This window comes from Spinacia oleracea, chromosome 4 (genome assembly GCF_020520425.1).
Source record: "Spinacia oleracea cultivar Varoflay chromosome 4, BTI_SOV_V1, whole genome shotgun sequence".
NCBI lineage: Eukaryota > Viridiplantae > Streptophyta > Magnoliopsida > Caryophyllales > Amaranthaceae > Spinacia > Spinacia oleracea.
Window position 1 is genome coordinate 12,596,626 of NC_079490.1, and position 15,014 is coordinate 12,611,639.

The 15,014-nt window shown below is 33.4% G+C and overlaps 1 protein-coding gene across 1 annotated transcript; it reads left to right on the plus strand.

Annotated features, from left to right (window-relative positions):
• The first annotated feature begins 10,589 nt into the window (after positions 1-10,589).
• On the plus strand, positions 10,590-14,775 carry LOC110775830 (carbamoyl-phosphate synthase small chain, chloroplastic). The gene is made up of 10 exons (XM_021980429.2): positions 10,590-10,908; positions 12,131-12,272; positions 12,377-12,465; positions 12,655-12,715; positions 12,800-12,867; positions 12,983-13,111; positions 13,189-13,298; positions 13,397-13,744; positions 14,203-14,368; positions 14,503-14,775. The coding sequence occupies exons 1-10, from the start codon at positions 10,779-10,781 to the stop codon at positions 14,550-14,552; spliced, it is 1,293 nt and encodes a 430-aa protein (XP_021836121.2). The 5' UTR covers positions 10,590-10,778; the 3' UTR covers positions 14,553-14,775.
• The last annotated feature ends 239 nt before the right edge of the window (positions 14,776-15,014 follow it).

A 15,014-nucleotide genomic window follows, 5' to 3' on the forward strand; every position in this document is an offset into this window, starting at 1 on the left:
TTGCGGAATTTAAAAAAAGTAGTGAATGAATTAAATTTTATTAATATAGATTTACCGGTTCATCATTGCTATAGAATTAATATTTATCTTTTTGTTCACAAAAAACGGCTATAGAATTAGTACAATCTATATTATTAAAGCAGAGTGGTGAGTAATTTGAGAACTCCAAAACCTCAATCCTCATATCATATGCAAAGTTATTTAAGGAGATTAGGACAATTTTTTTAAAAAAAGTTGACAAATCAGCAAAAACTGTTATGCTCAAATTAATTGGGATGCTAAATTATAGAGAGAATTAAGATTATCATTAATGAGAATGTATTTTGGAGTGATATACAACTATTTACGGAGTACTCCTAAGTGGTGGATAAATGTCACATTTTTTTGGTTAAATGGCACTGACAATGGTGTCTTGCGTATACTAACCATTGGATAATCAGGTGAAATTCGATACAAAACTTGGTTTCAACAAAATATGGCAAGATTGGCAGTTAGATGGAGATTACTGTTTAAAGAACTTTAGATCGTAACAACGTGATATTCACACGTCCTCGTCTCTAATTGGAGAAAAAAGCACGAGAATTTAGAGTATAAATGGTTTAATTAGGACGTCCAAACAGACATCAACATACACACGATGAAGTTGAAGCTGAACAAAACGTGGATGGGGGTACTTATAATTGTTTTAGAATCAACTTTCTTCTATATATAAAACATTTTCGTCTTGAATATTGATCATTCTTGATTTACTGATCTTAGGAGAATTGCTCCTAATAAATCATCATGTTGGGACACCTAATGGAGACGGACAAGCAGAGATAAGCATAATATATGGTTTACCAAGTTCCACCCCCAATGTAACTCATAAAGGTAACCACTTATAAAAATAATCGCCGCATGTATGTAAGTATGCACTATGTTGGGCTAAATAATATAGATTTGGACACGTCTAACCTTGATATTTAATTTTATTTGTAATCAGGAATCCAGAGATAATATTTTAAGGAAATATTTAAGTGAACGTCTTATGAATTCTTTAACTTTTATTTTACGTGCTCCGCAAACAGAGCAAGGAGAAATAAGATTCGCTGCAATTTTAAGTGAAATGGGAAGAGGAATTTCGTTATTTACAATAGAATGTCAACAAAATTAAAGTCCACAATCAATTTTGCAGTTTCAAATGTTTTAGACTGATCTAGAACTTAATTTTGGATATTTTTTAGCTTCTTACTTCGTTATTATATTTTTCTTAAGACACATGCAATATTTAGATACATTTTGGTATTGCCACACAATAACATTGTACGGAGTAATTAACAACGCCGTTTAGGAGATTTTATACTTTTAATAGGTACCCGTGCAATAGCACGGACACAAACTAGTTGATTATATGTGTTACAAAAAAAAAGTGTATATTTTTAAAATATACATCGATACAAATCAAATAAGATTTCACATGAATATTTATTTTTATTATTAACTTCATTTATACTTTCTTATTACCCTTTTCAATAACAAAACATGCATTACAAATTATGATTTTTTCCTCTTTAGTTTATTAGGGAACCTATGGTTTGCAAACAGAAGGAAATGACAACAAGAAAAGGAAAGAATGGGAATGAAAAGCAAAACACTATTTCCCGTAAAAAACTATTTTATGGGATACCACTTTTACATCATCACATCCTTAGTTTGCTATCTCTTTCTCTCTCACCAATGCAATTGGAAACCTTTCATCTCCTAGCTCCGATGACTTTTCCTTCTCTCTTAGCTTTGGAGAATTCTTCATCCTCTCTTAGCATTGCATCTCACACCCCTCTCACAATTTTTATTTTCAGAAATCAAGTTCGAATGTAAAAGCTCAAAGTTTTCAAGGTTGAATTTAACCATTTACAATCAAAATCCGAATTTTTGGATCGATTTATAGGAAGCTATAGTGGACTAGCGGGTGGGTGATTTTGGGTGGATGTAGGTTTATAAGGTGGTTTTAAGGGGGTAGTTTATTGGGTCGTGGTTGGGGCAAACTTTTGCCAGCGGTGGGAGGTGTGAGAATGGTTGGGTTGATTGATAGATTTTCGTAGATGGTAGGAACTAGGAAGAATTTACTGGTGGTTGGATAGAGTTTCTTGGTGCATGGTTACGTGCATGCGACATGTGGCTAGCGTGGGATGGAAGATTCTAAAGTTGGGTGGTTCTGGTAGACGACACGGTTAAATCGAGTTGTGGTGGCAATCATGGAGTTGGTCAATGATGGTCAAGGTGAGTGTGAAGTAAAGGGAAAAGGGAAAGTGAAGTCTTCGGGGACTCGGGGGTGAGAGAGAGAGAAAGGGAGTAAATCTAAACTAACTTATTCATCAATCTTATCATATAGTATCAAGAAAATATTACTTTCGTAAAAATAAATTAACACACCAATATATTCATACAATACCGATAAGTGTATTTCAAACTAGCTAAATATGATAAAACAAAATTGAAATAAAACAACAAGCTACACCTAAATATTTTTCCTTAAGCATCTACCAACATTTTAATTGTCTAAATTCGTATAAAATGTTATCTATATCATCTACCAACCATTTTTTTTTACTAGATTTATATTTTTGTAGAAATCTCGTGCATTATCACGGGCACGTACTACTTACTAGTAAATGATTAATAGCCGCTTAACTTTAGGGAGTTTCACAAGTGATTAAGTGACTTAGGCCTTGTTCTTTAGAGCTGAACTGAACTGAAATGAACTGAAATGAACTGAACTCAACTGAACTGAACTGAACTGAATTGAACTTGTAACACCCCGACCTCTAATTCAATTATTAAAGCATAATTAGCAGCGAAATTAACCTAATTCGGTCAGGACATTACCTGCCGTAACTCCCTCTTGGGAATTGCAAGGCAACCATCAATCATAAGCTATTAAATCCCAAAAGTTAATATAATAATATTTTATATTACCGAATTAAAAGTACATAGCTTACTAAGAGTCTTTAATTAAACTATTAAAACATTAAGCATAGACTAAGTGAATATTATTCAAGTGAAATTCCTCGCCACTACTCGTCTCCATCGTTCCCCGCAGTACCTAAAACAGAAAAGTAAAAACGGTGAGCCGAAGACTCAGTAACGAACTATTCTAGCAACGTAAATTCATTTCAATTCATTTTATTTAAAAATACGGGGAGAATAGAATAATGTAAAATATTTTATAAAGTCCTATATTTAATTCATTCATAACTTTAGGGTGCACACTAGTATAGTACCCGTGCGATGCACAAGTTATGATATGAATATTAAATTTGCATATCTAAACTACAGTTATAGACAACTATTATTAACATAGATCTTATCGATAATTTTGTTATTAAAATAATAATATATAGATATGTTACTGCCCCATTTCGTGTGTTATTTATTTAAAAATTTGAAAAACATATACGGGTACGTAAATAAATTTACTTTCAATTCTTCCCCTCCCATTACCTGTTTCAAACATAAAATAATTCTCATACGTTCTTTACTTCAATTGTCATACCCACTTAATATTCTCCCACGCATCATCTACATCATTATCCGATCATTTAACACTTACCCCCCACCATTTACTTTATTCAACTATATATATTAGGGTAATCGAGTAAACAAAAAAACTTTATAATACGTAGGTTAATAGTGATAAAAATGTTGACATATCCACAATCAATTAGATGAATGACAAGTGGAGGGCATATCCAATATATTTAAAATCTATCAATAGATGGGGGCTCCCAAAATCCCGACCCACATACAATCTTTCCTATATTTGGTAAAAATTGACCTCACCTTTCAGCTAAATTTTGAGTAATTTGACATACATTTATTATTAAAATTGAATTTATTATTAACACCAATAACCATATTATTGATAAAAATATATTTAAATGCGACTATATATTTTTAGGATGAGGTAAGTGTTCCAAATCCAATAAATCCAAACCCGTTCTATGACATAGGTAGGTACATGTTATTCTTATACCCACCCACCAACACCATATATTTATTAGTCAATCATCTATTTTATCTTTTTCTTTTTCTTGGATAAATTAATAATAATACTTTAGTACCCGTGCGATGCACGACTTTCATAATATGAATATCAAATATGCATGACATCTAAACTATTATTACAGGCAATTACCATCAAAATGGAGCGAGATAGATCAGTTTGTGTCTTATTTATTTTTTTCATTATTTTAGAAAAGAGAACATAGATAGATTTATTTTCTTCACTTTTATCAAGTGTCAAACACAAAATTATTCTCACCCGCCCTATACTTCAATAGTCATACCCATGTAATACTCGCCCACCATCTACATTATTTCCTAATTACTTAACACTACCCCCATCATATACTTTATTCGGTTAGAGATCGATAACTTTGAGTCAGGTTGGGGCTAGTGTGGAGGATCGTCCCTCCACCCCTGTACCCGCTTAAAATTTTCATCCTCGTCCTATTCACCACAATAGGTACAATCCGCATCCCGCTCCCCGCCTAATAAATGTTATTCCCACTCCGTCACCCACCCGTGAATCCACACCCGCCTCATATTTATCCCTAGAGACGGTATTTTTTTGGGTAAGAAAGAAGTTCATTTGTAAAACTTTATTCTAGAGTATTTGACAATTGGTTTGTCTAATTAGGGTGATCGTGTAAAGAAAAAAATTATAATATATAGGTTAATAGTGATAAAAATGTTGATATATCCACAATCAATTAGATGAAGGATAGATGGAGGGCATGTCCAGTACATGTAAATTCTATCATAATCTCTCCATCACCCGAGGCAGATATATAGAATAATTTATACTCATCACCAAACACTTTTCTCCATTCAATTCCCCCCCACTTGGCTGGGGCGGAGTTGGTAGGGGAGACGTCTCCCAAAAGCTCTACCCATTGGCAATATGATATCCCTTTATTTGGTTAAAACCGACTTTATCTTTTAGCTAACTTTTGATTTTAAATATATATAACGACATAAATTTATAATTAAAATTGATTTTATTATTAATCACAATATTGATAAAAATATTTTTCATCGCACGGGTTCATTTATAGGATGGGGCGAATGTTTCCAATTCTAATAAATCGAAACATGCCCTTTCACCAAGTTGTGATGCACAATTTACATATCAAAATAAATTTGCACAAAATTTTATGTATAAGTGATATTGCAATCCTTTATTCCTTGACATCACATATATTATCTATAATTTTGTGTTGCAAATATAATAATATAAACTTATTATATTATTAAATTAATACTCCAATATAAACCTTTATTAGATATAACCATTATAAAGTATATAACTTATGGAGTTAGAAAATTCAAAATTATCATTGCCCCACCCCCTAAACCTGATATATTCATAGACATATCATTAAAATGTCCGCTCACCTTTTCGACCAAAGGTTCATCTTACTCACCACCTTTTTTTTTAAAACATTTATTTATGAAAACCACCTTTTAATTCTACATTAACCCTTTATGATTTTGAGAATATGTATATATACATTAAATTAGCTATTTAAAAATTATTCTTAAATTACAAATTAAATTAATATTTAGTATGAGTAAATATGTGTCGTATGTGAGTTTGGAACCTTAAAATCAATCCTTCTTTATAATTATATTGACTAACATTTTATCCCTATATTTCTCTGTTGCCCATCTAGCTAGCATAGATGTGACAAACATTCTCTAAACTCGTCATTTCTACAACTCCTTCGTTCATGAACTTAAGATCTCTCCCGCTTTCTATTTTAGTCATTTCCTAAAAGTTCTTTACACTTTGCTTTTTCCATTTAGGCATATAAATTTTATATTTATACCCTCATTTTTCCCACTACAACATACAACTTACAATATTTTATTATAGGAGTCAACCACAACTTATTTACTCATAATATCTTAACATTACTTTTCAGGTTTCAACCCCTTGCATTGTTGGACAATTTAGGCTTAGTACGTCTTATTCGACTTATTTTGTCTACACTTATCTTACCTGAATTTATCTAAACTTATTCGTGGCGGAAGTAGGAATACGAAATATGTCAAATTCAATTAAAAGTATACTGAGTATATTGATTTAAGGAAAATGTAAATTGAATTAGATAAATCTGTTAGTCCTTGTAAATAAAGAAACACTATTTATTTGTTTTAGAATAATTGATACAGTCACACTACTCACACGTCATAATAATTCCATTTTTTCAATAAATGGAGTAACACATAAATTAGTCAGACTATTAGTTTTAGGAAATAATAGCAAAGATATGGCCACACATTTTGATGGCCACACTTTTAGTTTTTATTTGGTAAATAAGATATAGCAGAGATATGACCACACTTTTAGTTTTTATTTTGGTAAATAAGGTATAGAATATTTAACATAACATTGAAATGTTTAGGAATGATACTATATTGGTAATTTAAACTTTTACGTAAATTTTTTAGGATATTTATTAACATAATCGTTAAGAGAAGTGAATAATATTTTCATGGTGCATATTTTTCCTTAAATAAAATAAAATAAATTTAGATTACTTATTTTAATTAATTTTTAAAATTAAAAGAGAGGCAAATCATTGAGTGACATTTGTCATCACCACATTGATTTCCTCTCTTTTATTATAATATATAGATAGATGTAGATATAGATAGATTACCTAATTGTCACCCGCATCATCACATATTCACCAATGTTATTTAATCATGGTGCATATAGTTAACGTAAAGATCATTTGGGAATGAGGTAGAAATACGAAGTATGTCAAATTCAATTAAAAGTATATGGAGTATATTTATTTAAGGAAAAATTGAATTAGATAAATCTGTTGGCCCTTGTAAATAAAAATACTTCATTTATTTATAGTTAACGTAAAAATCATTCGGGGGGCGGAGCGAAATATGTCAAATTCAATTAAAAGTATACCGAGTATATTGATTTAAGGAAAATGTAAATTGAATTAGATAAATATGTTAGTCCTTGTAAATAAATAAACAACAGTTATTTGTTTCAAAATAATTGATACAGTCACACTACTCACACGTCATAATAAAAGGAGTATGTTTATTTTTCCGTAATAATTATTCCATTTTTTCAATAAATGGAGTAACACATAAATTAGTAAGACTATTTGTTTTAGGAAATAATAGCAAAGATATGGCCACATATTTTGATGGCCACACTTTTAGTTTTTATTTTGGTAAATAACGTCCGGAGTATAAAATATTTAACATAATATTTAAATATTTTGGAATGATACTATATTGGTAATTTAAACTTTTACGTAATTATTACGGAAAATGTAAATTGAATTAGATAAATCTGTTAGTCCTTGTAAATAAATAAACAGCATTTTTTTGTTTCAAAATAATTAATACATTCACACTACTCACACGTCATAATAAAAGGAATATGTTTATTTTTACGTAATAATTATTCCATGTTTTCAACAAATGGAGTAACACATAAATTAGACAGATTATTAGTTTTAGGAAATAATAGCAAAGATATGGCCACACATTTTGATGGCCGCACTTTTAGTTTTTATTTGGTAAATAAGATATAGCAGAGATATGACCACACTTTTAGTTTTTATTTTGGTAAACAAGGTATAAAACATTTAACATAATATTTAAATGTTTAGGAATGATACTATATTGGTAATTTAAACTTTTACATAAATATTTTAGGATATTTATTATTAACAGAATCGTTAAGAGCAGTGAATAATATTTTCATGGTGCATATTTTTCCTTAAATAAGATAAAGTAAATTTAGATTATGTATTTTATTTATTTTTTAGATTAAAAGAGAGGCAAATCAATGAGTGACACTTGTCATCACCACATTGATTTCCTCTCTTTTAGTATAATATATAGATGCTAGCCGTGGCAAGTATGACATGGTGGAACGTCTTCCACGATGGACCGCTGTCCATAAACATGGGGCCTTGGCCCGAAAACATGAGAGCCTTGGCTCAATGGGCGGATGCCCCATGCATGGGTACATGCATGACCGAGAATCGTAACCTGTGAACATATACTGCCAAACGGGCTAGGTCTTTCACTTTCATTTATCATGTTTCATTTAATTTTACATTTTAGCCTTTTACTTCAGTTGAAGTAACATATTTCCTTTGGATCATGAGATCATGATAAAACATCATTTAGATCCTGGGATCAATAAAATATCAATTCTTTCATGGCATTGCATAAACATCATTTCTTTCATGGTTTCTTATAAACATAATTTTATAAGAATCTCAATCAATCATATTATAATAAATAAATCAATCAAATCATATTTCATTTCCCGCAATTCATAAAACATGTCAAAACATTCATTTAATAAATCAATCATAACGTTGTAATTTCATAATCGCATTTATAAGTGAATTGCGGGTACTAGAAATAGCCGTTACCTTAATTCCGCGTTACGTTAAGCTTTGTCCTTGGTTCGTTCTTTCAAAGCTCCGAGTCCGAATTCTTTCAAAAGATTAAATCATTGAATTAATATTAAAACGTAAATATTAATATATATTTAATAATGTTATTAAAATATTATTAGATTCCATTTTCATAGAAATTCATTAATAAAGTATTCCTTCCTTGTATAAATAATAAATAATTAATAGTTATTTATATAAACAAAAGTTAATACATTTGAAAATCTGAAAATAGAGAAGTAAAATGACTTACCAAAGCCCAAGTATTAGAGTTGGGCCTTTGTTTTGGGTTTATTAAAGCAAGGAAGCAAAGTTAGTTTTTGGGATTCCTGACTTTTTGGAAGTCGACCAAAAGAGGAGAGCAGCAACAGGGGAGCACGACTGAGGGAGGAGAGAAAAGGGGAAGGTGGGCGGTGGCCGGCGACTGAGAAGAATGGCGTGGCTAGGTGCGCAAGAAGGGGCGGCTGAACGGTGGTGGATATGGCGGCTGCGCGGTTTGCGCGTAGGAGAGGAGACAGGGACTGGGCGCGGAGGGGAAGGGGCGACGAAGGGGAGGTTGGGCGCGGGGAAAGGAGCGGCGAAGGGTGGTGGTGGTTCTGGGTTGTTGGGGTTGTGGTGGGAGCCCGGGAGGCGGTCAGTGGTGGTGGCGACTGGCGTCAGTCACGGTGGTGGTGGTTATGGTGTTCCAAAATCTTGAATTTATTTTAAATGAATTTCAATGGTGAATAATAAATTGGTGGTTAATCTGACTTGTGGTTCATTTGGGATGATTGAGCAGCTATTTATAGTTGTCATGGGGCTCCATGAATGCAACAACTCAGCTTGATTGCATTGACAAGTGGAAGAAATTGAATCAATGAAAGTGATGATTAAGATGAGCTATTCTAGTTTAGATTTCCAGATATTCAAATAGGTTTGATGAGTAAGGCTTGAGTTGCATTATGGTGGTGACAAGTAGATTGAGTTGCCTTGTGGTGGTGACAAGTAGAAAGTGAAGGTTTTGACTTCCATGGCCAAAGTGACGTGAAGAAGAAGAAGGAAGAAAATAAACTGATTTTGGTTTCTTTAGTGAAAATAAGGACAAATTAGTAAATATTGGATAAATTTTCAGAATTTAATTACTAATAACCAAAATTAAAATAACAATTTTGACTAAATTAATTTCTGAAAATAATATTTATAAAGTGCAAATAATTAAATTTAGTTTCCGAATAAGTCGTTAACGAAAACGTTATTTTAAAATCTTTTATAAGTTACGAAATATTTAAAACGTAATTATTCTCGAAAATACGAGATTAAATTTTATAATCTGAAAAATAAATCGTGAAATAATATTAAAAGTCATAAATAAAACTTTTGTTAATTAAATATGAAATTACAACTTAAAACGAATTTTAAGAGAATAAAAATAATTAAGCTTAATTAATCGAGCTTTGAAATTCCGGGGTATTCCCCCAGGTTTTATACACTTCGTAATGAAATATTAAACAATTTAACAAGAGTTTTATTAACCATTAACCGTAGATCTGTAATATTAACAAAATTTGAAAGCCAAATAACTCAAATAATTCAAGATTGGGAGTTTCAGGACTAGAGAAGTAGAGAAAATATAATACCTTTGGAAAGGTAGCAGATCCTTAATTTCTTTGCCAAATTATGGTTTAGATGGACTAGATTTACATGGAGGACATCGACTTCTGGTTAGCCGGACCAATGACCATCCTGAGTGATTGTGAAGAGTGAAGAATAGGGGTAGGGGACGAAGGGTTTAGTAGACTAGCGGCGATTTAAGTTTTTAGAGCATTTGTTCTTTAGGTTATTTAATTAGGTTAGATTAAACTAAAAGAGAATTTATTTATTTTAAAAAAAAAGTTCGGGTCTAATGTCAAAATCTAGGTCGAATCTGGGTCTGGAATTTTTTGACCCAGATCCAGACCCGACCCACATCTCATAGACTCAGATCCGACCTAGATTGATTGGGTCTAATTTTCTTGGATAAGACCCTTAAAAATGAATCGGGTCCAACTGAATCTGGGTCGGGTCTTAAACGCATTGCCATCCCTACATAAAACTGAAATTAAGCCAAAAAGAACAGAGCCTAGTTTTGAGTCTTTTGACTTTTGAGTTAGGGTTCATTTCTTACGCGCTCTCCCCCTGTTGCATTGCATCCTTTCTCCCACGCCGTCCACCGCCGTTCACAGCTCCCCCTCCATCCCTCTACCATCGAAACGCCGCCTAAAGCCCCCCCATTGCTCCACCACCGTCTAATTTCTGTTTTTGTAACAAATGGCCTGTGGAGCAATGGATTTGTCAGTGACAATCCCTGTTGGAATTCGTTCTCCCCAACAACGAAACCTTAAGTTCGTCAGGGTCAAGTGTTCCGTGTCTATCGCCGACAATGCCGTCGCTGTTTCAGGTACGCGCTTCCATGTCCTGCTTTGATAATCCTAAAAAGTGTTTGCAAAGTTGTTTTTCCCATTACTCATTTTCTTAACATATTCCATTGCATTGGCTTCGATTTTGGGTTTGTTGATGGAAATTGGAAAGTAAGAACATTGAAAGAAGTGGAATTTCGTTGAATTATTAGTCCATCTAGGGAAGATTTTGTTCAAGTTTTTGGTAAAATTACTATTACTAAACATTTGTTAGTTCTTACTTGTTATAGTGTAGTCAACTAGTCATATTGCCGACCGCAAAAAGATTAAGTTGAGGACTTGCTGATTCTTGATATTATATGCCCAATTAACATGCAAGTTTTGGTGAAATTACTATTACTAATAATTTGTTAGTTCTTGCTTGTTATTTGTGTAGTAGACTAGTTATATTGCTGACCGCGAAATGGTAATGCTAGATTAAGTTGAGGACTTGCTGATGCTGGATTATATGCACAGTTAACATGGGTGCTGCTGGATATAGTTAATAGTTTTAGAAGGATATGTAGAATTATCTGCTCTGCTATATGGCTAATTAGACATTTTTACTAGTTATTCCTTACAAGTCACAGTGAGATTGTAAGAATATCAGCAAGTTATGAATATTTGAATGCCATTTGGAATTTCAAGTTTTGATTTTGAGAATGAGACTATAATTATCAATATTGATCTCCCTTTACATTGTTTTTGTCATCGGGTGATGATTAGCAAAATTTCCGCTAGTAGTACACTAAAAGCATAAAGCTTCCTAAACTCGTATTTTGAGGTTAGTAGGAACCAATTCGCAGATAAATTGATCATGAAACGAAATAAAACTGGAGTTCTTAGTGGTGAAAATTGCTATGGAACTGATTACGGAACTGATTCGCAGTGGGAGTAGTTAGGCTGTCGTGGTTGGCATTTTGTTAAAATTAGATTATACGGCAGCTAAGTGTCTGCTTGGCTGTAGTGGTGGATGAAATATGGGGCACTAATTGAGAAAGGATGAGTACTTGAATCTCTCTGTTACTTTTGATGTGCATGTCTGTGTATGTCTGCCAATTCAAACTCTTGGGTGATATACTGATAATTTCTTGGTTTCTCCTTGGTATTGCTAACTAAATACTATTTTGATATTCTTCTAAAATGTTTACGTAGCTACTGGTATTTCTGCTATTTTCTAGTTGTCTATCTCACAATCATATCTGCTGCTTTATTTTTTTTTAGCTACAGGAGGGCAGGGAGGCAGACCGTGGAAGGTATCAGATGCTAGACTTGTGCTAGAGGATGGTACCATTTGGAGGGCTAAGTCATTTGGTGCTTCCGGCACACAAGTTGGTGAAGTGGTCTTCAATACTTCATTGACAGGGTGAGCTTACCGGATCTGTTGGGAAATATTACTTCTCGTCTGGTGATATTCTGTTACCTGCCACTGCTTGGTTTGCAGTCTGACTTGAATGTCTTGTGTTTCAGGTATCAAGAAATTCTGACTGACCCTAGTTATGCTGGCCAGTTTGTATTGATGACAAACCCTCAAATAGGAAATACTGGTGTGAATATTGGTGAGTAAATATGTTAACTTCTTCTGATGCATGGAAATGGAGTGCAGACCTCACATATCTACTTCCAATATGTAAACTTTGACAAAATTAACATTTACGTGTTTCCATTTCCACGCAACATAATTTACTTCCGTTGCCTATTTCATCTGTCAAGGATGTGTAACTAGATTGAGGATACAATCATTTCAGATGATGAAGAGTCAAGTCAATGCTTTCTGGGCGGTTTGGTGATTAGAAGCTTAAGCATCAGGTTTGACTACTTCCATTATTGTCTTGGTAGCTGCTTTTCTGGAATCTGCCATCGTAAGTAGTCATCTGTTTCTTGTTTTTGCAGCACCTCTAACTGGAGATGTGTTGAGACACTTGGAGATTATTTATCTAAAAGAAACATTATGGGTATATGTAAGTAGAAGCCAAATTTATTAGAAACATTGACTCGTGAAGACCATGCATCCGTAGTTAGTTTGAATTTGCTTCCCTTTAAACTGTCAGTCTAACTTTTTATATTGTTTTACAGATGATGTTGACACCCGTGCTATCACCCGTAGATTGAGGGAAGAAGGGAGTCTTATTGGTGTGCTGAGCACAGAAGAAACAAAATCAGACAACCAACTCTTAGAAATGGCTCGTTCTTGGGACATTGTCGGTAATGTTTTCTTCCTGCTGAGGTTTGAAAAGGCTTTCTATAAATTGTGCTTTAAAGTTGGGACTACAATTTTGCAGGGGTTGATTTGATAAGTGGTGTTTCGTGCCAAGCTCCCTATGAGTGGGTTAACAAAACTGATGATGAATGGGAATTTAATTCAAACGGAAGACGTGGAGAAACTTTTAACGTCTGTGCTTTGCTGCTACTGCTTTATTTATTATGACCATATGTTTGGCTGTTAATTCTCATCGATTGTTTCTTTTTGGCTGTTTTATAAAATTGAAGGTGGTAGCTTACGATTTTGGTATCAAGCATAACATTTTGAGGCGTCTGGCATCATATGGATGTAAGATTACTGTTGTTCCATCAACGTGGCCAGCATCAGAGACACTGAAAATGCAACCAGATGGCGTTTTCTTCAGCAATGGTCCAGGAGATCCCTCAGCCGTACCATATGCTGTTGATACAGTGAAGGAATTAATTGGACAGGCCCCGATATTTGGAATTTGTATGGGCCACCAGTTGCTGGGTCAGGCATTGGGTGGTAAAACTTATAAAATGAAGTTTGGTCATCATGGAGGAAATCATCCTGTTCGTAATATAAGAAATGGTCAGGTTGAAATTAGCGCACAGGTACTATATTCATAATTGGTTGAAATAATCCTTCCAATATTCTCATTTGTTCACTTCATTTGTGTGTGTGGACTGTCTAGTTTCTACAAGCTCTGCAATATACCAATAAGCTCAGTTCTTTGTATTTAATGCATCATTGGTGTTTGAAACCTTCAAATTTCCTTGCTAAAGATAGTGAATTCCTTATTTTTTTTTTAAATAAAAAAGACCAGTGAATTCCTGATGTACCAGTAGAAGGTGCATAGAGTTTGAACCCTTTAAAAGGACATTGGTGTCATATTCCCTCTCCTCAAAAAATGTCTCACTTTCTATGCATGTTTCCTTCAAATATTTTTGGGTTTAAAAATGTCCATTTATGACAATTCAGTGTATTAATTTAGTCTTTTGCTATTATTGAGAGTTTATGTGAAGATTAAGTTGTGGAAAATAATCCGGGTTGTTTATGTATGATATGACAGAACCACAACTATGCAGTAGACCCTGCATCACTTCCTGATGGAATCGAAGTGACGCACATCAATCTTAATGACGATAGCTGTGCTGGTCTTGCATTTCCATCAAAGAATATCATGTCTCTACAATATCACCCCGAGGCATCTCCAGGACCCCATGATTCAGACCCTGGTACTTTCGTTTTCGTTTTCAAGATAGTTTTGATGCATTTCAATCTCACTGCATTCTATCCTCTCGTAATCTGTATAATATGCAAATGCTAGTTTCCTCTGTTTTCTGATTTATAATTGCTTGTTTTGTTACAGTTTTTGGAGAATTCGTGGATATGATGAGGCGAGTGAAAGGAAATGCTTAAAATAATTATGTAATTGCTAATGGTGGACATGGTTACAAGTCCATTGATTTTGCAGCTAGATAGTTTTTCCATTAACAGGATTTTCTTTGCACGATGTCCTTGAATAATAAGGATCTGTGACCAGGGTGTGATATCCATGGGAAAATGCTCCTTTGTAGTCTATTTTGTGGAGTATGGATTGTTTTGATGCTGAGTAAATGTATGATTAATCAATTTTTTAAAATCTCGGTACTATCAAGTCTGATTTAACATTCATGGTCTTTGTACTCGAATGGCCTACACTCCTACAGTAGACTGGTTGAATAATCCTTTCCTAGCCTATAATTGTCGCTCTTCTGAGAGCTTCTAAAGCAGTTGGAGTCTCCTGCAGGGTTGGCATGAGGTTGCGTTCTATTCACCTGATTTTCACTTATTTTTCCTGAACTTATCTGAATTTATCAAAACTTATCAGAACTTATTTTA